Source organism: Amphiprion ocellaris, chromosome 6 (assembly GCF_022539595.1).
Source record: "Amphiprion ocellaris isolate individual 3 ecotype Okinawa chromosome 6, ASM2253959v1, whole genome shotgun sequence".
NCBI classification, from domain to species: domain Eukaryota; kingdom Metazoa; phylum Chordata; class Actinopteri; family Pomacentridae; genus Amphiprion; species Amphiprion ocellaris.
The window spans coordinates 20,656,058-20,681,252 of record NC_072771.1 but is presented as its reverse complement, the minus strand read 5'-3'; the positions used below and the strand labels follow the sequence as shown (position 1 = coordinate 20,681,252).

The 25,195-nt window shown below is 39.7% G+C and overlaps 1 protein-coding gene across 8 annotated transcripts in view; it reads right to left on the bottom strand.

Moving 5' to 3' along the window:
- trpm3 (transient receptor potential cation channel, subfamily M, member 3) overlaps positions 1–25,195 on the bottom strand; it is a 154,046-nt gene that overhangs the window by 105,466 nt on the left and 23,385 nt on the right. For 2 of the 8 annotated variants that reach the window (XM_055011058.1, XM_055011061.1), the window contains exon 1: positions 9,495–10,245. The exons of 5 other annotated variants lie outside the window; for them this stretch is intronic. In XM_055011058.1, the coding sequence (XP_054867033.1) occupies positions 9,495–9,584 (90 nt within the window). In that variant the 5' untranslated portion in view covers positions 9,585–10,245. Of the gene's footprint in view, positions 1–9,494; positions 10,246–25,195 lie in introns of those variants that run through there. One more of the 8 variants, XM_055011063.1, reaches the window with a different exon arrangement.

The window sequence follows — 25,195 nt, the reverse complement described above, 5'->3', positions numbered from 1 at the left end:
ACCTGCTCCACTCCCAGTCACCATGCAGTGCAGCAGAGTGCTGCACAACAGAACAATATCAGGACATAATTGGTTCCAAGTGCCAGAATCTGAATTAGACATTTGAACTACAGTAATTTTGTGGGCTGGCCCATCTGTCGAGTCTTCTGCATTTTTCAATTTGTTAGATTAAAGCAGAATTAAAAGAATAGTGTTACATTTTAGGAAATACACTTATTGCAGAGTCATATCGTAAAGTCAATAGCAGTAGGAGCCAGCAGTTGGATTAATCTAGCTTAACATAAAGGCTGGAATCAGCGGGAAAATGCTTGCCCAGCTCATTTGCTTAACACAAAACAGAAATATAAATGACAAACTGCTAGTTTTACAGGGGGTTACCGACTGGAACTATTTGTTGGCAAGAAACTAGGCACAGAGACTTCTTGGAGTCTTCTCATCAACATGAGGTTGCCGGGCAACCAGAAAAGATTTCCAGGCTTTACAATAAACATATAAACTTAAACTTCCCCCTGCTTCTTAAACTTAATGCACATACATAAGAGTTGCACCAGTTTTTTCATTTAAGCTTCAGAAAAGAGCAAAATAAATGTTGAATTTTGAACTACTTATCTAAATGGGACTCTCACGATAACCCTGGATGGTCAGTGAAAGTGTCAGCCTCTCAATTTATCAGTCTATCTTGATTAAAGTGCAGAAGTGAGATGAAACAGCGTCTGTGTGAGTATGCAGTAGTTTCTGATGGCTTCGTTTCTCTTGATCAGTGGAGATGGAGCGACAGAGTTTAAGAGTTATCAGATTGACACTGATAGGGGCGGACGGAGAAACAGGGAGGAAATATCGAGAAAGGACAGACAAAAAGCTGCAGATCAAGAGAGTGATGATGGCCAGCACTAAGGCAGGACAGACAAAGAGAGAGAGACAGAGAGAGCACTTGGTTCCACTGCTCTCTCTCTCATCAAAGCATTTTGTTAAAAGACTCGTCCTGTCAAAAAGATTCTTATTCTCTTCCAACACTTTTCATATAATAACAACCTTTTATTCACTCCTCTTCATTTGGCTGTCACACTGCAGCACAAGCCCTCCAACACAACAGATAAGGTGCCAGATATGCTATCTTTTCACCGAGAACAGATTATAACGCTCGCTTTTTATCTTTAAAACTAAGCAAAGTTTGCGATTGTTAATTTTTTTCAGTGCACTGTTAAAATTCCATAATAATCTTAACAATGATGAATGTCAACTAAAAAAAAACCTATGAAACAAAAAAACCCCACATGTGCAGCCAACTCAAAAATGAAGGAATAAAACCTAATATAAAGCATTTTCTGTTTTTATTTGATGTCTTAAAATCCCAAACTGCTTTAACTGTAATGCGAGCAGAGAGACAGTGCTGAGAAAAAAAGTATTAAATCAGCAATATGCATAAAGTAAAAACAATAAAATTCCATCTTCTCAGTCTGTTGTCTTTGCATGATGGATGGCACTTCAAATTCATCACCCATGCAGGTTGGCAGTAAAAAATAATAAAAGTTTTTGAGAGTTGAACTCCCTCAACAATAGGTTGCTATACGACAGTACACCAGAAGCTTGCAAAGCATTTATAACAGGTTACAGTGTGAGGAACGTGACTCAGCCTTTCACATGCGCACAAGGATACACACCACAATTACCAAGGCCATATCAATTATTCACAGACTACCACATGTTCAGACATTCACAGACACCTATGCCTACGCATGCCTCCCCATGAGTTAGTCTGAGGTTTAAGCAGATGAAACTATTGGTGCAGATTTTAATAAGGCTTTATATGCAATTTCATGTTACACACATGGAAAGTCACACTTTGCCACAGGGAGCTAAAGCCCTAATACTCTACTGGGAGAGATGTGCTATTCTATATATGAGGCTGTCATTGCTATAAATGTCTGTGCTTTGAAATACAATCTGTGCAAAGGAATAAAGATATACCACTGCATTTGTATTATACATATGCTATCGACACCATATGATGTGATATCATGATTTTAGGGACTGAATTTGAATTGAATCGTGGGTATGGTGCACTTATGACAGTCATAAAAAATTAATGAAGTCATTTGTCACATTTTTCCAGGAACAAAACATTTGTGGGTGAAATGTGAGAATTTAATGTTCAACTTTGGGTTTTAGGCTCCACTTTTGGCTCAGGGACTTTTGCACAAAACAATTTATTGATCGGACAAAATTATATTTGGAATCTTTTAACTGATGAAAATAATAAAGTGACTAAAGCCATAGTGAATAGCTTTGACTGTAGTGAATAAAAAGCGAAGCATGATGAGGTTGGGACTTGGACTGTGTCTGCATTCAGCATGTGAGCTTCGAGCCTGAGGTGCTGAGCTGTCACTGGCCGTGGTGCTGATTTTGAAACTTGGACTAATCCGGCTGCATTTCACTGCTCTGTCAGAGTGGCACTGATTGTCTGGCTTCAATTCAACATGAACAACAGCTTGATTGATTACACACGCCTCAGTAACAATATGGCTGCAGCTCTCAGATGATTAGAGAGCCTCTAATTTTAGTTTCCTGTACTCGGGATTTAAGTGTATTTCCCAACCTCCCCTCGCACCTCAGCGTGCCTTTTCATTATCTTAACAGCCTTGACAATTATACATGAGGGTGAGGTAATGGAAATGTATTGATTTTTTATTGATTCATTGCTGACCTATTGAAAAGCTTGCTATTGATTGCAAATTACGTCCCAAGGATGCAGCATATATGAATATCCAATAATGCACTAAAAACAGCCACCACCTTGTTAAAGTGATTTATCAGCTTGGTTCTGCACAGTGGATGCTGGTGATAAAATAAAATGTGGGGGTGGGTCTGCAGTCATTCCGACATTAATGCATGAATGCGTAGTACTCAGAGGTTGGGCCACACCCATCTTCAAACTCAACCATCATATTAATGTCAACTGCACTTCTGTAAAGTCTCATAGCACTCCTGCATTGACTAAATCTGTCCTCAGACAGAGAGACAGATATATAAACTCCTGCCAAATAACAAAACCACCTTTGGATTATGTGTCTCCACGACAGACATTTTGAGAAGGCAACACGCACACACGCACGCACGCACACACACACACACACACACACACACACACACAGATTGCCAAAATAATGTGTAATGGTAATCACACCACCTGTAATGTGATGCTAACCCTAACCCAGACCTGCAAAAGTGTACAATTCATAACTGTTAAAACAAACAAAATGGTGCCATCAAACAATGGGGATTATGGGTATTTTCAGCAATATCCTACTGGTTTGTATAACCAAATGGTATTAAATTGCACTAGACCGAGGTTCAGCAGATCCATTAGAACTGCCCATCTACAGCAGCACCAGTCCAGTAAAAAGCTGCAGAGGAGGAACAAGAGTCAGGCACACTTAGTTAATGGGAAATAGTAATAGGGTGAGTGACACTCTCCTTTTTATTGAAAGAAGTGGGAGATTTTGAAGCAAGAGCAGCCTCAAATCAATCAGTCACCAAGTAATAGTTCTCCACTTAAACCCCTGTAAAATTGTACGATGGTAATATTACATTTATTGAGCTTTAGAGGCATGTAGGTGATTTTTTTTAACATTTAAACAGAGCCAGGCAAGCTATTTCTCCCTATTTCTGCCTTTTTAACAATCTAGCCTCACCACAGTTTCATACTGAATGCCATCAGTCTGAGTTATGTCAATCTTTTCATCTAACTTCTGGTAAAAGAGTGAAGTTTTTCAGCAATACTTATCTGTACTTGTACCAATAGAGACGTAGCTATGTTTGCAATGTTATGAAGTTCTCTCTGGTATTCCCTATCATCTATGTCCACATGCTGTGGAGTGGTGATGGTGAAATACTTCAAAGGTCAGGTTCTGCAATACTGAACACAAACCCAATGTGAGTTAAAAGAGCTGTAAAGCAGCATAAAGTTGCACATAAAATCCAACAGTACTAAACTACATTCAAACCTTTACACACTTATACAACCCAAGCAACATGCACATAAATACAGACTATAAATTTTCCTCAGCACCAGTGTCACACTTTCTAAACCAGTATGTAGAGTTCATGAACCATGAACAGGAGGATTCATGACATATCGTCCTCATACATAATTAAATAGCTCTCCATCACGACTATATATTCCCCCCTGGCAGCTTACAGTCAAAGGTCAATGTTCAGAGTTCACAACTATACTGCAAGTACAATGGATGCTGCAGCCACAAAATGGGAGCTGTGAGTGGATAGATAAATGATTTGCATTTTTGTGTAAGTCACTGATGTTTCCTACACCTGCACGTGAGACATTACAACAGTAAAAGCTGACGGTGGTTTGCTAAATTACACATTTATTCTGAAAACTGCAGCTCCTTTCAGCATCAGTTCTCATAAATTATTCATCAGCTGACTGCTAGGTAGAATCATTCTGTACTATCTGTTGCATTAATTCAGGACAAATGCATTTAAAAAAAAACAAAGAGCACAGAAAGCATGACAATGCACTATTTCCTTGAGCTGGTTTCTCCTTTAAAGATCAAAATATTTTAGAGAGCATCAAAAAACAAATTTACCAAGGTCTTGTTTCACTTCCCATGATGTTGTGTGGACGCATGCCAAATAGGAACTATAAAGTCTTTGTGTGACTAAATAAAGGAATGAGGTGATAATTGGCAGCTTATGTTCTCGTTTTGGCTCATTAGTGAGATAATGTTTTAATTGAAATCTCATAAATGCAGCATTTGCTGGTTAATTGAGACATAAACAAGCAAGCTTTGAGACATCCTCCAACTCTGAGGCCTGTTTACACATGAAGGAAAAGAGTGACAGAAAGAGGAGAGGACGCTCCCTGAGGCATGTGTGTGACAACACATTGTTTCCTCCACTTGTCCTCAACACTCAGGAAGCATTTTTCTCAACGTGCTGGAATGTGCCAGCATGTGTGGAGGTAACAGAGAATAAGAGTGAGGTGATTTTGGGAGAAACAACACTGACCTCCAAAGCAGTGCAAAACTTTAGTAAGGAGCAGGCTGGACACTGTACACATACCGAATTCCCTTCCACCAAATTTCCCTAATGTTTAATGTTTGTATGTATAAACTGTGATTTTTATTTAGTTTTTCAATTAGGATTTGTCATTCATTCGTCTGATTTGTAACTCTAATTTCTTCTAAGCAACATGTTATGTAACTATGTTTTATGTTTAGCTGGAAATAGAAAGAAGCTTCATTATTTTCCCAAGGAACAACATTATTTAGAGGAACACAGCATTTGACAGTTATTCTTGAATTTATGTTATGTGAACTTCGTCCATTCGTATAAACTCAATAACAACAGAACGCACACAAAGAGCCGAATGTAACGTGCATATTATGGGTGTCATTAAGCATAGAAAATTTAATCAGATAATCAGAGCTTGGTAATTGGAACAATCCCTGCTGTCCCAATCTTAATGATTTATCACAATGTGTAAATGAAGCACAACGAGCGCTACACAGAGGGAGTCCAATGTAAAGACTCAGATCCGCCTGTGAAAAATCTGTTTTGAACACTTTAGCTGCTCCAGCAACACGGCATCTGATATTTAAGAGCTGCTTCACATAGAGATGACACTTACAGAAAATACTGATTAGTCTTGTCAGTTCTTTCTTAAGTATGCAACTTAAAGAATATGGGATATACACTGAAGGAATCCATGGTTAGAGGCAAAAGAAAGCTTTATATATAAAAACTACATTTTATCTACAATCTTTGTGCTGAGATCTAACTATGGTCCAACATCTATTGCAGATACAAAAATGGGTGGTGCCACCTATGGGTGACTAAATGTATTTTGCTTCTTGGTTAAACTATATATTGTTAGAATTCACATTAATAATGGGACATTCTTCTAAACATCATTACGTTAAATTGCTGTGTAAGATGAAGTCTCATATGTAGACACTCCTCGCAGCTAAACTAGATGACAAGCGCTGCAACAGTGTACCTTTTTATGTAACAGATTTATTTTTAGCAATAGAGAGATATATTTATTTTTTTTTAGCAGCACATTCCATCCACCATGTATTTTGCATAAGATGGAGTGTTATCTATGCTTTATGATTATGGGAAGCAATGGAATAAAAGAGGGAAGAGAGGCACAAAGAGAGAGGAGATGGTAACCGAAATGAAGAAGCAGAGAAAGATGATGAAAGAGAGACAGACAAAGAAAAGATGCAAAGAAGAAACAGGAGAGGGGCTGAAAATGGACAATTTCATGAGGAGAAAGAACTCACGACATGTTAAATTTTCTTAACACAATTATCGCACAGCACTGCAAATATATAAAAAAAACTGTGTGATCTTCTAAGAGGGTGGAGAGATGAAGAAGAGGAGAGAACTGATATGAGGAGGCAGTTAAGACAACTTAATGTAGTATGATCATCAAAAGTAGGATTTTAAAAAAAAAAAAGGCACAAAATCAAAACGTGCAAGATAAGAGCTGCTGTTATCATAAAAAGCCAAAAAACACACCGAGGTATGTGTTTGAAAAAAATAGAATTAAAAGAAGTACTAAAGTCACCAAAAGAGGATGAAGGAAGATTTGCCATTTCCTCTGATTCTCTTTCCAATAGTGCTTCTCCGTTTCATACTTTATCCCACTGAGTCTAAAATGAAATCCGAGGCTTAAACTTGTAAAAATCTCAGCTGTCAGTGCTGCAAATATGTGATTATTTCAAGAGGAAGACACAAGCTCTGACAGAGATAACATTTTTATTAAATTTGCCAACCAGATCTAGCAAAGACCACTTTTCTAAGAGTCCAGATAAAATTTAAAAGGGTTTGACTCTGTGACACAGATAATAAAAGAAACACTGGCTGAGGGCGTATGAGCAGGTTAGGTTGGTTGTGTGTGTGTGTGTGTGTGTGTGTGTGTGTGTGTGTGTGTGTGTGTGTGTGTGTGTGTGTGTGTGTGTGTGTGTGTGTGTGTGTGTGTGTGTGTGTGAGAAATGAGATTGTACTACTGGTTAGCTCTGAAGAGACAGAAATATCTTATAAAATATAGACAGTAGCAGTTGTTGAGGTGTTGTCTGTATTAACAATGTCAAATACTATTGAAGTTCTCATCAAATGTACTTTTTGCAACTGCTTCCCCCCTCTGAGCAGTCCACAGGGTTCCGATCATATGCTCACACACCAGCGCTTACACACTATTTGCTGCAATGTGAACTGTGCCTGTAGCGCTGCATTATAAATGCACATACTTATTGAAAAGCATGTGCACAGACGAAAGCACGCACCTACGCACAAACACAAACACGCACACGCAATCTGTGGGACATATTTTCCTGCCCAGGGAAGACACAAAACATCTCTGACAGTCCATAAATCGCCGTCACACAGACGTGAACGCACAAGCATTAGGGATGCATTTGGCTGCACGGTGCAGGTAATAAGTTGGAGGGACATGGGAGGAAAGTGCTTGTGTTGCAGAAATTTCCAACAATAATGACAGGCTATTAAGTTAATTTCATGCTGACAGACTGATGTCTCCCTCGGAGAATTCATATGAGGTAAACAGACTTTCAGGAACAAATATCCTTTGTCCTCTAGCTTCTTCCATGGTGCTAACACAGATGAGGCTAAAGGTTCAGCTGCCACTGCTGACACCCACATTGCAGACTTTGGCCTCAAAACACATAATCAGCTGTTCAAATGCGGCACCGTTTAAAGAGGTCAACGTGAAGCAAAGATTTGCCCTGAATGAATATTTTAGAACTACTTGTTAATACGATATGAGTAAACATCTCTTGAGCTTAACAGCACTGTGATAATGACGCTGTCAGTCGTGGAGTTGCTTCATAGACACATGGTGGGAATATTGGATGGGAACATTTTCTGATTCACAACTAGGTGCCCTACATACAAATAAAAAATATTTCTGTGCAGTCATCAGCCCACAGAGGGAGTCACTTATTAAGTGTATTAAATTCAAAAACTCCCATTGATGATCTTCTACTTAGGGAGAAAAAAAATTCAATTGAATCGAATTTGTGGTAATTCACTTAAACTTTTGGGGATGTTTGCAGTTAATTTGTTCAATGCCGTTGCTTACTTATTAAAAAACCTCCATCGTCATGTAAAGTTCCAGCAGGTGATAACAGCACACACACATGCACACACAAGCAGACCTTATGCACATTCAATCAAGGATTACAATGATATTCATTTAAACAGGCTATACAAATGCAAATGTCTGACATGTGAGCCCTGGCACTCTGGTTGTGTGGTTCAACATCACAGCCACGCTGTTCTGTGAGACACTTTGATAAAGCCAGATCAAAGGAGAGTGAAGAAGAGGCATTCAAGACCTCTGACAATAGCCCTCCTGTGCCTGTAACTGGCTTATAAAAGCGCACAAATGCATAAAGATGAGGTTTTAGGCTACAAATGCCTCTAAGCAAGCATTATGTAGGTGCTGTGGATTTACAGAGGCTACAAATCAGTCATACATTGATGCACACACACATACTCAGATGTCCAGATTACAATACACTCATTCACACTACATTACACACCTCTACACAGGTGATGAGGGGGAAAGGTTAAGTTTATCAACTGAATGTGGCCAACTTGGTCAAAATACACTAGTCCAACAGGAATTCAAAATACTCAGATGCATTTTGGAATTCATTTTAACACACATGTCCTGGAATTTGATATTGCATGTGCGCTTCTTTCCTAAAGCTCCTCTGTCCTGTCCACCTCAACCAATTTACCATTTATGCTCACCCATCTCTACAAATCCTGCCTTTTTGTCATATTCTGCCTTTTAAGTTAACTGTCTACCTTTTCTTTTACCCTCTCTCATCTCTTTTTGCTTACTCTTTTTACCTCTCGACATTGCATGCATCCTTCTTCACCGTTTGTGTAACCCTTTTGCTATTTTAAGATTGGATGCCTGTAATCAAGGCTCATCTTCCCATCTCTTTTAGTAAGTACTCTCAATAAATTCTATGAATTAGTTTGATATCTCCCGACACTCTTTCTCTCTCATCCTTTCTTCCATTTCTCCATCCCTTTCTGTCTCTCACATCATGTTCCCGCTTTTCCTGTCTCCATTTTTATCCTCCACTCTTTGCGCATCCCCTCACTTCCAAACCTTTAAGCTCCCCTCTGAGTCCCTTATGCTGGCAGCTTTGCCACACTTTTATTCATTTTCAACATCATTATTCCCTCTATCCCCTCTTAATGAGTGCCTTACATCCACTGATTTATGCACTAAGTGCACACTAAAGAAACCAAAGATGTAACACACCAGCTTCTTCAGCATTCATTTCATACCCTCACACATCTTTCTACTCATCTTCATTTGGAGAGCAGCAGGAAAGCAGAAAGGCTGCCTGACATATTTCACTACACGTCCCTGGGCATCTATTTTACAGTCCATTGCCAGTCTCCCCTCTCCTGTGTTCTTTTACCTTTAGCAGGCGTACAGATGGCAGGAAGGCTGCATGGCACAGTTTTCTGATGGTCCAGTTGAGTGGCCGTGGTGCGTCCAGCTGGTTCATGGTGTCCACTCTTCACGCCGCAGCCACTGGTGCCCGGCAGCTTTTCCCGGCACCAGGATCAATGCTGCCCCACTAGGGGGGCAAAAATGGGAGAGGGTCTCCAACTCCAACTGCCGAAAGGCACACAAGTCCCAGGGCATGACCCTTGACGGACAACCATCAACCACTACCGCCACCACCACTGCCACCACCTTGAAGCCTTTACTTCCCCAAGCAGATGAAGCTCTCACCTGGGCAGCTCTCTGCCCCTCTCAGCTCCCTTTGCTGCACTCTTCTCTTCTCAGGCTTAAACAGATCCAAAGAATCCAAGGCAACTCAAACCTGGAGCACCAAGAGCATCTGATTCCTCTTCCACCAGAAGCTGAAGTCTGCTCAGCTCTGGCTGAAAAAAAAAAATCACCCAGAGTGTACAGTATTTTCCCAAACAATGGAGCAGAGCGCAGCAATGCACAACAGAGATAAGAGCGCGTTGTGTGAGAGAGATGCAGGTAGAGAAAGAGAAAGAGAAGGAGGAGAGATGGAGATGTGGGGAGAGGAGAGACGAGCAGTGCAGTGCAGTAAAGAGAGAGGGGAGAGGAGAGGAAAAGGAGAGCAGCGCAGAGCGCAAAAACGGAGCAGCCTGACAGGCAGTGGCTTAGATTTGAGGCTACATGTACACTACTGTCTCCAAGATGAAAACAGAGAGAATGGAAGAGAGAGAGAGAGAGAGAGAGAGAGAGAGAGAGAGAGAGAGAGAGAAGGGGAAAGATCAAATAAGATCCAATATAACTGATGAACAAGCTGAAATTGAAACTATGGAGATTGGATGGAGGAGGGAAAAAATGCCTCTGCACATAGAAAAAAAGAGGGATGGAGAGACAGGGAGACAGAAGACATGATGGAGAGAATGAGAAGAGAGGGGGAGATGTGACGAGGCACTGTATGGTGGTCAAAAAGGGAAATAGGTGAAGCGGAGTAAAGGCTGTGTTTTGTGGAGGGAATTCAGCTGGAGCTTGAAGATGGAAGCACATTAAACAACTTGGTGCTCTGACACTGGAGAGCAGTACGACCTACTTACAAATTTGCATGTTAGACATCATATTTATGCATAAAAAACTCCAAAGTGGTTTGAAAAAAACGCTAAAAATGAGACAGTTGATGCTACTGTCATACTGCATAAACTCATTTTTTATGCCTTGAAGCATCCCTTCCTCCTCCTTCTTCATTTGATGCAATTCATTTTGCTGTATTGGCATGAATGATAAACTGCAATTATGTAACTAGTAGTAAAGGGAATACCCCTTTTCCTTTTTCTTTCCCTGAAATACATTCCAAGCGATTCTCGATTGCCATTCTTGACAGAAGAAATGTAAAAAATGTACACTTGTTATATCTACGTTTAAGGACTAATACAAGCAAACCTTTAACTGTATCATACACCATCAATTAATTAACAGTTGCGCCATTGGTCCTACTTCTTAATTTAATGAGGTTTGCAGCTTACAATATCATATCTATATTTTACACAATTTACAATCCAGAAGAACAACAGCTAACCAGGCTCTTCACACCCACTAACCCCTTGTTTATGAACAGTAACAACTCTATATTTTTAGTTTTACACGGTACTGCTTTTTAGCACCTCACTGCCTACGCTCATTTCACATGTTAGTATTCCTAAATAATATATATTTGCCATTTCTTTCTATAAAAACCTGAGAAGATCAGATTTGATTAAAGGATTACTGATTATTCTCACTGTTTTAGGCCACACAATCATCCACAGAGCAGCAGGGATCTAAAATCTATCCAATATGGCAAATCTTATCAGTGTAGTGCAGCTCTCAAAGAAGTTTGATGGTGAAGCACAGTGCCAAAACAAGAAATACGAAAACAAGCCATCTATTTTTGCCTCATCTTTGTTGGTCTTTATTTCTATTTCCAGACAGTTTCCAGCTAATTACTGATACACAAAACGTAAACACACAAACGCTTGTCAAAATAAAAGATACAGACTAAATTTAAAAATTCTCCTTAAGAAAGATCTGGCATGTTTGATGAGTAAATCAGAAGCATGAAGGTGTCAGAGGTGGCAATGACAAAAAAATTATGTTTCCTGTTAGATGTTCAACATGCTGTCAGTGTTTTAAAATGGCTCAAGTTAGTGTCATAATGAATGCAGCTGCACAACACTTCAAAATGTCTTAAAATACCTGCGCAGCACTAACTGCGCAGAGGCATTAAATCTGTGCAAATAAAAGCAAGCATCATGATCTAATATGGACTCAAAATATAAAAATGAGGAGTTTGCATTATATTTGAGCCCTAATAAACTGGAACCCTGGGGAGAAAGTGAAGCTCACATATAGTTAAAGCACCTCATTCAGCGACAGAGACATCCTGGAAGCCAAATAAAAAAACAACGAAGCCAGCTGGGGTTTTTTCCCTCTCTAAATTAACAAGAACACAATTGCTGCTGCAATGCAACAACTATAACAAAAAGTGAAGGACACATAGCCACATTGCTCTTAAAATGCATCTTGCTGGTATTTAAATGTGTCGGTGGTAGAAGAGAACATCTCACTTTAGTTAGTAAATGCCCTAATCACACTCTTGAGTCACCAACACACAGTAGGTGTTGTGCCTTGTCAGTTAAGGACTGACATTAAGAGTATCCACCTCGCTGACCGATGGCTCCCCTGAGGACTGCTGAGACCTCTGGGAGATCTGTCAACCATGTGGCGTGTGTGTGTGTGTGTGTGCGCGCATGTGTGTGAGGGAGTCAGAGGACGGAGCAAGGAGGCACAAGAGTGTATCATCCCCCCTCTAACCATCACAGTTCACACTTCCACATCTCACCCCATGAAATGGTTCAGCACACACCAGAGCTCAGTGCATCACGCTGCACTGTTTCCATCCTGACTCTAGATGGCAACCTTCTAATGCACAATACTGATCTCAGCTTCAGCCTCAGCATTCAAACATAACCTATATATAATGCTCTAGGAACTAAAGTGAGTCATTATCGAAATGTCAGCTATTTTACTACAACAGAACCAGAAGTTTTGCCTTTTTATTACTACATGCAAAAAGATAGAGAAGTCGACTCGTGCGTTATCTTGCTTTAAAAAAGGGTAAAATACACAGCTCTACCAGAAGAGGGCACCTGCTCAACACACACAACAGAGAGTGTCCTGTTTTGTTTTTTTTTTTGTCCTCTCACTCTTCATAGCTACACTAATTATCACAATGTTAAAAGGTATTAAAGCTCTGGCAAAGAACAAGACCAGACAAGATGAGACTTAATTCTCTCGCAGTGATTCATTTCTCCCAGTGGGAACTTAACTTGGCAGATGATGGAGGCAATGAATTACTTCAGCGCTTCAGAGCTGAGAGCTTGTATCAGTTCATGAAGGCAAGACAATAAATATCCAAAAATGTTTTGTCACATTTCAGATGAAGTAGGTGGAGGAGTTTTATGTGGCAATTTATCTTCAGAGCAAGCTGAAATTCATGTAAATTACTTTTTTACAGAAAAATCACAAAAGATTATACTGTCACTTTGTACAGACACTGTTCACATAGCATGATTAATGTGCCAACTACAGTTTTTGTGCCTGAAGATGCAAATTTACACGGCATCATGTAGTAAGCATGTCTAAATGTGCACGAACAATGGTTAATGTCTACAATTTGCTCACAAGCCACAGGTAGTCATGTATGTATAGTCACAGTGTGTGAGCACACTTACATGTAATAACACTGAGAGGGTGTTCTGTAGCCCTTTTATTCTCGGAGACAGCTCTGCTACAAGTCACCTTGTGACATCGCCTATCTGCACTGTGACAAGAGTGAGAAAGAAACCCATTTCCACCTGTCATTCAGGTAAAATCAAGAGCCCTGAGAGCCACCCATTCATAGAAAAAGTAAATCTTCTGTGTTGCTGCTGTGCAAAGGATGTTTACCATAGAGTAAGTATCAGTGAGTACCTGTGTGAATGTACTAGATGCATTCGTGGAATTTGATTATTGTATTTAGTACAAAACATTGTAATTGGGGTCTTCGCATTATTAAAAATTAATTATGTGTGGAAGAAGAACACACCTGCACAGGTGTCTTAAAACGTAGCATGTGGATCTACAGCATGTATCAGCATCTCACAACTTTGCCTCAGTACTCTGTGTTGTGTTTGAACTGAAGCTTGTGTATCCACAGAAAGCCAGCTGTTTGGTTCCCCTGAAGGCTGTGATTCAGTTGATACTAGATAGAGTATCCTGCTGATTCAATTCAATGGATTTTGTGGTGACTAAGAACAGTTAACACACTAACTGTAATGGCCTTTATGCAAAGGTAGATTATACTGAGCACAGAGTGGGATTTTGCATCCTGTTGCAGCATCAGTTTCTCAGTAAGCATAGAACAAAGTGCAGTCATCTCTTCAGTATCTGCAGCTGGTACAGAATGCAGCTGCTTCTCTTCTAACAGGATTTTTAAAAAAGCGGAGTCACAAAACTCCAGCATTGGCATCCCCATTTCAGGACTGATTTTAAAGTTTTGTTGTTTGTTTTTAAGGTTTTAAATGGGTTGGAGCCCCTCTTTTTGAGTAGAACTCTTGCAAAATGATACCAGGGTTAGCAGAGGTCAACCAACTAGTTGCTCTTGGATGTTCTGAAATCCAGGAACAAAAATAGAGGCGTTAGAGTCTTTGCAGCGGCTGCCCCTAATCTCTGCAACAGAAGATCTTTTCATGTTAGAACTGCTCCGACTTCACAAACTTTTAAGTCACAACTGAAGACCCACTGCTTTCCACTGACACCCAAACATCATCTTGTATCATGTAACTTTTTTTTTATTCCTAATATTATATAGTTTTTAATTTGTATTTTACTGATGCTCTTCGTTATGTTTTTTATGGTTTACTATTCAGTTGTAGTCATGAGAAAAAACTCAGTGTATATGGTACTATAGAGGGCTGTGCTGCCTCCACTAAATGGACACACGCAGATGATGACAGTATTTTCAGTGAAACACGTGACTGAAGTTGTGTGTTAACAAAGTTGTCTGTTGCAGATGGATGGCACCGAAAGCCTCTATCTAATTTGGCTTCCTCGCCCGCTTCTCTGTGTGATGCTCATACCCTGGAGGACTCTCAGTAAGTGACAGTTCAATATTTCCCTTCATATGCACTCAAACACATGTATGCACGAACACACCACGGCACACACACACGACTACCCCCTACTGCCCTTGCCCTGAAGAGGCAGGAAGGCTTCTGCTGAGTCGGTTACAGTCCTCCATCTGGAGAGAAGCAATGATTATTAGCTTGTGGGATGGAAACGCACGCAGACATGGGAACGCATGCTCACACATACACACTATAGTTTTGCTACTCACCATCACTCACTATCAGCCTCTGAGTTGTCCGTGCAGTCATAGTTGCATTCATATCTCAATAACCCACTTCAGCTTAATGCTTCCTAAAATGTCTGTAATAAGCCTTCACCCTTCCAGACTCAAATGTGAAAAAAAGTTCTCACTGATCTCTCTTTACATCCGTTAAATCAGGAGCACATTTTTCATCTCTGACATTCAGGCCTCAAGCAGCACAACTAAATATTATCGGCAGGTGCAAACATCTGCTGATAAACAGCAGCGTTCTCGGTTAAGCCAGAGACAGTGGAGTGAGAAGATGGTACTAATTAAAAATAATGACCTGCAGGGATTGTTCATGCTGCAACAACTTCGGTGATCCTTTATCACCGCTTACCATAATGTTATTTCGGGTCATTAAAATTCAGCTTATCATTTAGATCTATCAACCTGGGGACACTACAATTTGCCTGCCAAATCAAATTTGTGCGTGTATACATCCTAATCTGAGGAGCAAACCTCCACAACAATGATGAAAAATGTCAGTTAAAGCCTCAGTTGCAGCATTTAAGACTTAAAATACCTCAGATTTTAAATTTGTTTTTTATGCGGGGAGGCAAAAGCAACATTTGTTGTGGATTTTACACGAGGTAGAACATTATGACCAGTTACAGATGAAGCAAATGCAGCTGGGATGTCTAGAATACAGGGTACATTAGGTGAACAGTTAGTTTCAGAAACAACATATACCAAATCATTATGGCCCAACAGCTGCATCAGAACATCAAATAGCAAGACTTGGGGTAATCCTAATCGGCAGCAAGTATCTATACCAACAGTCGTTTGAGGAGAGATGAACCACGAACAGGATATTAGGAAATGTGCTAAAACAAATGTCATCTATTGTGGTTCCATCCTGCAACTTCCTGGGCATAAAGCATCAGCTGCTAACATATTGGTGCTGGACACTACAGGTCTTTAGAGAACCAGGGCCGGTCAGAGCTGGTCTGGCAGTACATGAGGTAAAGGAGTCCATACGGTTTCACCTCATTAGTGCACATTCCACCAGGACCTGCGCTGCCATCTCAATGAGAACATTTTACTGCCGTGATATCAGAACCATTTCACCAATCTTGCTCTAACAGCTTACTTTCCTTACATTATAATGCCTGCATGTTCTGTCCTGCTTTGTATTATTATCTGTCATTTAAGCTGGAGCATTGAGGGCAAGAGTTAAATGTCTGGTAAGAGACACAGAAGTGACGCTAATAGGAGAGAGGTGGAAGGTGAGGACAGACACAGCAGACATGACAGGGGTTGCTGAAAGTTGGATGGGAGTAAAAAGACTGAGACAAAGCTAGAAAGCAATAGAGGCAGAGGAGGAAAGATGGAGTATGGAAAGAAAAGAAAGTCTTCCCTCTAGATGAATTCAGCCTTTTAGTTTAGCACATATAATTTCATGCTGTGAGGTAGTCTGAGAAAGAAACAGCAACAGTCAATCCTCTTTTCTCTGCAGTAGAAATTATTTATGTGGCATTTGGCATTCCCTGTACTAGAATGTAGTGAAACCACAAATATGTCATGACTGTAATTGCAGTGCAAGGACACACACCATTAGATTTATAGTTGTAATGTTGGATTTTACATTTATCATAACCCTATGACATGCATTCTTTAATTTACATCGCTATAGCAGCAGCTCGTATATACTGCGGTGGTCTTGTCATACAATCTCACTTACATTAGGCAAGTTAGAAAATTATTACAGCTTTCATAATATTGTCAGTATGAGTGGTGAAAAGTAAATTATGTTAAATACAATGTGACACCTCCACCCAGAAGTGTATTTAAAAGCATATCATACACCAAATGGGAACAAACCCAAGTATTTCTATTGAGCATTACTGCCATTTTCAAATGTGTGAAGGTTAAAATACAGTTCACAAGAGATAGGAGAATTAGACTAAAGTTGAGCCTGTGTGTAGGTGTATGTAAATGGCATTGAAACATTTAGTTCTATGCAACCATCTGGAGTGTGTCTGTGTATCTTCAGCAATTGCTAAAAAGCATCTTCAAACTGCCCCTGAATTGAGAAAGACATAAGCAGGACACAGTGTGGCGCAATTATGGGTCCTCTGTCCCAGTAATTGGCAATGAATAATGTACAAGAACTACCAGTAGTCTATAGAGAAGGAATCATTTTATAGTACTGCAATATGCCACCTACCACAGCTTAAGAACCATATGCACAGATTCCATTAAAACAGCTGCTGACAATTTGCAATGACTGATACTGTCCGCAAGCTATCGGTTTTATGCTTTGCAGTAGAAGGTATTTTTATTATTTAAAATGTTTTAAACAGAAGAACGTGTATTATGAACAAGTTTCCTGACAGCTCAGAAATTTTTGATGCTGATTAACATTATTTAATAAGAAAGATTAACTTATTGAGGCAAAATAATTTTAGAGAAATTGTCCTAGTTGTTGTTCTCTTGCCTTTGTTGCAACACCACATAATAGAATGACATTATTCTGCAGTTTTTCTCTTCTCTCTCAAATGTAGTGTAATACTTAGACATCCAATGAATTACAAAATACTGCTTTTATTAGTATTTTAAAAAGCTACTAATTTACAGCATCAATACTCAATGGGATACTTTACACATTTAACACCATATATAATGTTTTTTGAGGGGATGTGATATACAGACGTGACAAATTAAAGGAAAAACTTGAATCCTTCAACAGAGGCGTTCATTATGGTTGAGATCTGGTGACTGCGAAGTCCATATCACATGATTCAGGTCATTTTCATCCTAATCAAACCATTCAATGACCTCTCATGCCCAGTGGATGAGGCACTGTCATCCTGGAAGAAACCACTCCCATGATAGGACAAAGGTGATCACTCAGAATAACCCTGTGTTGATTTGCAGTGACTCCTCCCTCTAAAGGGACAAGTGGGCCCAAACCCTAACAGCAAAATGCCCCTCACAACATAACAACAACCTGTCAACTGTGAAGACCTCACAATCAATCAATGAAAAAGGAAAAAAATGTTTCCTAAATCTAACATATCCGGCGATAAGCTTCAAGTTTCTCAAAAAGTACATTTGGGGAAGAGCTTTAGTGTTTCTATCTTCTGTTCGATGAAGCAGGGAAGTGTGACCAAGAACCATGGCAAGGGAACATCGCTGTAGTCCCTGTGAGTCTGACACAGACTGAAAGGACAGAATTACAGAGGAGAGCGTGAAGGCAAAGAGTAAAGACAAAGTGGAAACTGAAAAATGATCAAGAAAGGAGGTAACAGAGAAGGTGAAGTAAAGAGAGAAATGAAGGGACACAACCATTTAAGATAAAACATTGGGGTTTACTCACCCCATGCATATCACTGCACTAAGTTGCTATTTTACACAATGCATTAAAGCTGCTGAAGTGATTCAAACCGTCTTATTAGGTTTTCCATTTGGATCTCTCAGCCAAAATCAGGCTGGGAAAGATATTGCTTGTGTTCTATTTGTGTTTAACAGCATCTACTTGGGCAATTTAGATCACATCTAAAACAATTCATATTGTCTCATTTGACACCCAGTGCCCATTGTTGTACAGCACCCTAAGACAATATTCTGACCGATTGGAACTTTTCCCCTTTTATTGCTTTTAACTAGTGGTGGGATGTGATTTTTAAAAATAACCTAATTAATTACAGGGTTTGTAATTAATTAATCGTGATTAATCACATTTTTGTCAGATAGCAATATTTGACACAATAAGCAAAGCTTTTCAATTCAAATAAATTTTGGTTGACAACTGAATCGATGAGTAGACATATACGTGACCTTAAACAACATAAATGTTTGTTTCATTTATATTTATCTGTGCATTATTCATCTGTCTACTACATTCACAGATTACTGCAAACTCAAAGTGCAATAGCAGCTATTATAGTCAACATTTTAAGACTTTTTGTAAACTCAGTCACTATCAGTGTCTTGAAAACTGGTCTAATATGGGATGGCTGCACCGTTTGCCAGAACCAGGACTGTCGTAGCTAATGTTAGCTCTGGTGTTGCAGCAACATGTTTTGCATTGAGGTAATAAAAAAAACTCTTTGCACAGTTCGCACACAACCACACTTTTATCCAAGCCATCGGGAAGATTTTTTTAAAAGAAAACTTTACGCCCAACAAGCCAAGCAATGCGGTCTCGTCTTCCATCACTGTTTACCAAATTTTCTTGCGTGATGACATCACTCAGTGCATCCTGTGCATCTCCTTCACGGCTGGCAAACAGACTTTAGGTGCATTACCGCCACCTACTGGGCTGGAATGTTCATCAGTGTTACCGGTGTGGCAGAAATTAGGGAACTGAGGAAAGTGCAATTAAATGTGCTATATTTTTAACGCGTTATTTTTTCTGTAATTAATTAAACAATTCCAGAAAAAAAGGCCTACATTTAACATTAAATCGTGTGCAATGTAATTTGGCATTTTTGTCAAGATTTACAAAAACACAAATTGCTATAATTTCCCAATGATGAATTTAAATTTTTACTTGAAAGGATATTCATGTGTCCATCCCCTGACTGATGCTTTTCAATATCCTTTTCGCAGAGTCACTTAAAGTGGGTTTTCTTTTGTCTTATAGTTTAGCTATAGTCAAGAGTAATGATTCACCAGTGGCTGGACCGTTCAGATATAGGTATCTTTATACTACAATCACTTGAGACACACTCACTGCACTCAGATGATCTCTATTTCACTTATTGTGTGAGTTTTAGCACCAGCTGGCTACATCTGTGATGAATAGGTGAGTCACTTTAAAGGGGGTGAATACTTACACAAACATTTATTTTAAAATGACTTCTGCCTGCTTTTTCACTTTGACATGAAACAGTCTTGAGAGTTTATTGTAAATTTGTGTCCCAAAAGCTAAAGTAAATTTTTTGCTTTAGTGTTAAAAGCAATACTCCTCATGTGAGAGAACAAATCTAAAAAGGAGAGCGCTACCAATAACGGGTCATTAGATAGTAAAAACTCCTCTTGTGATGCAAGAGAAAAGAATGATTTCTGAGACTTCAGTTGGTGGTTGCTCGCACTGGTCCCTTCGAACCAGATTGGTTTTTTCCTGTGATTCAGTCAGTGTCTACATGTGATGTGCCTCAGGTTAAAAATAAGATTGTCCCAAAACCTGCTGTACTCCAGAGGGTATCTGAGTCATCACTGGTGGAGTCATCATTGCCAGTAGAGATGAAAGACAACCAAATTGTATCATTAGGTCAGTTATTATCCAACAAGGCTTTAGTGCTTTAATCAGTCATTTTTGTTAAGATTATACTTAGTACATTTATACAAAGACCTATAGAACAATAAAATGGGTTTGAACTTGATCACAGTAAAAACTCTTGCACTCTGAAGAGACCCTGTTGTACTTAAATTTCATTGTATATTTGTACAATGACAATAAAGAATCTGTCTGTCTTTCCGTCTGTCTATCTGTAAGTCCGTCCGTCCGTAAGTCCGTCCATCCGTCCGTATGCCACCAAGCTTCATAGGATTTTCTAGGAATTGTGATGCTATTTTCCAAGAGAATTATTTGGTCAGTAGGTGTTGTTCCTATATGTGCTGATCTGGTGTTTCAGATATAACCTGCTTCGGAGGAGGTTTTACGACCTCCTACACATACAGGGGCACTTTGCAGTCGAGTGTAAAGCGGGTGCGATTAGGGTCAGCACCTCCAAGTTTGAGGCCACGTATCTCTACTGGAAACCAGAGGATTGCTACCTCTCAGTTACGGATGAGTTTAGGTATCTTATGTGCTTGTTTAAACGTGACAGGAAAGGGGAGCATGAGATGGACACAAGATTGGACAAGCACAAGCAGCAAAGCAGGTGTTAAACTAGATCATCACTGTAAGGGAGTTTTTTGTGGTAATTCACATCTAAAGGAGGTAGCTGAGATGATTTGGACATCTGATAAGGATGCCTTCTGGGTGGCTTCTTTTGGTGGTTTTTCAGGCATGCAAAACTTGAAGGAGACCTCAGGGTAGGTCCAATATTCACTGGAGGAATTATGTATCTCATCTGGACTGGGAATGCTTTAGGATTCACAAAGAGGAACTTGAACACACTACTGGGAAGAAAGACATCTGGCATGCATGGATGGATGGATGGATGGATGGATGGATGGATGGATGCTGCTTTCTACTAGAGGTGTCTCATCACAGCATTTTACTTTTTCTCTGCAGCACTTTAAATAATTTGACTCTTGGCGACAGCTCAGACTTATTAGTGTTATTTCATGTCATGGTGGGATGAGAAGTCTGCATCCAGTCTTCATCTGGAACTTGGTTAACTGACTAGTTGTTTAGACAGTTTCAGTTTTTTATCAAATACACATGCAACATGAGCAGTGCAAGGTGGAAAATGGAAGCAGTGGAAATGGATAGCACATTCACAACAGAACCTTTGTTTAACCCAGTGATGAGAGAGATTCACCGGGACAGTAATTTCATACAAAAGTTAATTTGGGGGTGCTTCTCTGTTTTCAGATTGACACTCTTTCTCTCTCTCTTATTCTGTCATTTTCTCTCAAGACAGCAGATCTGTGCATTGTCAATCTAGTAATTCCTGACGCTCACAAGTCCCTGTCAGTCCAGTGCTCAAAGGAGAGATAGAGTACACACACACACACACACACACACACACACACACACACACACACACACACACACACACACACACACACACACACACACACACACACACACACACACACACACACACACACACACACACACACACACACACACACACACACACACACACACACACACACACACACACAGAGAGAGAGAGAGAGAAATCTATAAATGCCAGATTAGTTTTAGTGCTTGCCGATCTAATCTTCTGAGTCAACAGAGCAATGCAGACACGGCTCAGTGTCACAAACCACTATAATGAACAGTCACTCCTTTCACCTCAGTACTGCAGAGTACACTTTCATCTTCAACCTAAAGCCTCATTCTTTGGCACTCCGTTCAGCGTTACCAGACTTTTGATTAATTTATTCAATCTTTGATCAAGTTAAGTAACTTTAGTGGAACTTTCACATACTGAGAGGTTTTCAGAGGTGCGTGTAAAACATATTCTGAGTTTATTCAGCACTCATTTGCCTTCAGTAAAGGTAGATGATATCAGCACAAACCATAGAATTTCTATGATTTTGGTGAAATAATTTCCCTCTGGATATATAGGAGTTAGGATCAGTTTAATTCATGTTAGCTGTATCTAAAAACTCCTGTAAGTGTTTCAAAATATGTCCAGTTTCTCTGAATAATCAAGCCTTTGTGCTCAGCTGTGTGGATGGAGCCAGGGAGTTGAAACAGTTAACTGCACAACTAATAGGTCAACTTTCTCCATTTTGCCCCTCTGTCTTCGAAATGAGTCCCCATAACTGGCACACATATGCACACAAATACTGCAACACAACATGCCACACTCCCCTGACATAAATTCTGCATTAGCCATTGAGAACCTCATGTTGCCCTAGCAACATAGACGGAGTGTAATTACTGTCTTGCGGGTCGGAGTAATAAAGCTCGATCCACAGTCCAGTGGCCCCGGGGCCCCTGGTAATGGCTTTTATGGCAATCATTATTGCCACATCACTACACCAGGAAATACATACGAGGATATGCTGAGCCTCAAAGCCTGGAGCTCATGGCATCAGACAGAGAAGCTTCAAAGCCTCAGTTCAAAGGGAGGGTGCAATACGGGTTTCAGATCAACAGATCTCCATTCAAGATATCTATATTTACATAAATAAAAAACATCTGCATTTACATAAAAGAGGCAGCGCTTCCTATTATGGGGTTTCCTAATTCTAGGTTTGTGGATCAGTTGGAGTAAACAGAGAGGATGCTGGATAATGTCTGAATGTGCTCTACTTAATATCCACTCCATAAAAGATCGATGTCAGCAAACCAGCAAGCATACTGTGTTGAAGGTATGGCAGATTTCGATTTCCTTAAATAAAGACCTGATATTATAGGAATATAATATACTTCTAAGAAATACAATAAGCTCCAGGCAAACTCAGCAGAGGCGCTACATCACACAGCAAAAGTCAAAGAAGGTGAATGTTTAGACGGGTACTTAGTTTCTAAGTTGATACAGTGAGATGTGTTAGCTCAGCAGGGGATCAAATCGATGATCTATGATCAGATTGTACATTTACAAGGTGGTAATGAATCAGCGCAAAAAAAATATGAAATCTTGTCAAAAAGAACATCGTCTGCGTTTAAAGGTTCCACACTGTGCTCCTTTTCAGCCAATTAATGAAAATCTCACATGTTTTCAGAATGTGTCTTTCAACTTTCAGCTCAAATTACTGCAAAGATGGTTCATTTTACCATGACTGAATAACCCCAGTACTTAGTCCTGTTTTGAACTGGCTGTTTCAGTGTCTTTAGCTTTAAATGCAGCTGAGCTACATCTGTCTGCGCCCCATTCAGGAAGAAGACTCTCTCTGCATCTGTGATTGACAGCACAGAGCAAAAGAGCTGACCACACGGGAGTTGACACAGACCATGAATAAGTGTGAGATCAAGACTTGCTATGAACTTCTTCTCTGAGGGATCATTTGGCATGGAAATATCGCCAGATCCACAGCACAGCCGCTGTTTTTAACCCGTATGTGTGGTGAGTTTGTCAGACTTCATGCTGTTATGGAATTAGTAGTTCAGGAAATGGCTCTGAAGCGGCTGCTGGGTAACTGTCTTAATGGGCTCTACAGGAGTGAGAATAGTGAGTGTCTTCAAATTCTCACAGCTTTTACTTTACACTTCCAAGTTTGTAGAGTTTACAAAATATACTAAAAATACAAGAAAAATGGATTTTCACCATTTGGGACCTTTAAAAGCTGGAACATTGAGAAAGGCAGCTCTGTCTGTCACAGACGGGTGAATATGTGAGAAAATTTAAAAATTCTGGTGATTTTTAAGCTCAAGTTAGTTTTCTAATCACAAGACTCATGTTTTACCCAGTAGTGTCTGCACTGACTTTAAGTTAGTTTAAAGTTTTAATTTACCGGCTGAACTTCTGGCACATAGTTTGGTTTGCATAAATGTATTTTCAGCAAGAATGTTTTGCATCTCCACTAAGTAATTCCTGGGAGAAACTCTGAAGAATGCTGTTCAGAACTGAGAAGTAAACGCTGTGTGGCGAGTAGAGATCTCATCGTTCAGTCTTGTTTCTGAAATCAATGCATGGCACAAAAATCAGTGGAAAGCTAATGGTTTTTCTATGAGGAATAAGGTAAATGAAAAACTAGCATTTCTTTCAGCATACAAAAAGGCTGTAATCTAATGTGAGCTGTCTAATGAAAAATGTGTTGGCTGAGGCATGACTGAGCATCTCTGAAACATTTCTGACTGCCTCTCTTTCCTCTGCTGTTCCTCACCTCCTCTGTCTCAGCGAGGATAAATTAGCAGAAGGAATTCAGAGCGAGGCTGCTTAGAGGAGGGTTTAAAAAAGCTTTGATCAGGACCCATGTCAGTAATCTGACAAATCCATAAGGGGACCAACTCGAATCATGTTCTTTTGTAAGAGGTTATATATTGCTTTGGCAAACCACCATGCCATGTGCATGAATATGTCTTTATTTGATCATATCCTGATGATAATAAGTGTCTAATTAATTTAGTAATTAGGTAATCTTAGAAAACTGTACATTTTCATTTTGATGATTTAGGCTACATGTATGGTTTCCGTTACATGTGCATGTTGCTTAGTACATGTAGAGCACATGTGCATGTTCATGTGTAGATAAGAAACCCCTGGTGTCACTAGTTTATAATCCAGCACTCCAGGTAGAGCAGATTTGACTGTTTCTTGAACCTTGGCATGGAAATGTGACAGGATTTCGCTTCTATGATATATTCCTGCCATTCAGAAATGGTGCACTGGCCTAAAGGGCAAGAAGCCAAAGTTTAATTAACTGGTTAACTAAGAACAGTAGCAAACTTCTGTCATGGTGAAATAATGAAAAAGATCTTCTCAGTTTAATTCATTAGGCTGTCAGAGTGTTCTTTTACAGCTCATTTAAGGAAACGAGAGAAAGGATTACAGAGCTGCCGTAATACCGCTCATAAAATCCTATGAAGAGAAAAGAGAGGGGATGAATGGGTCCACAGATTAGTAGGATGTATCTGAGAGAAAGAAGAAGCGATAAATAAAAGTCCAATTAAATCTAGAATTTTG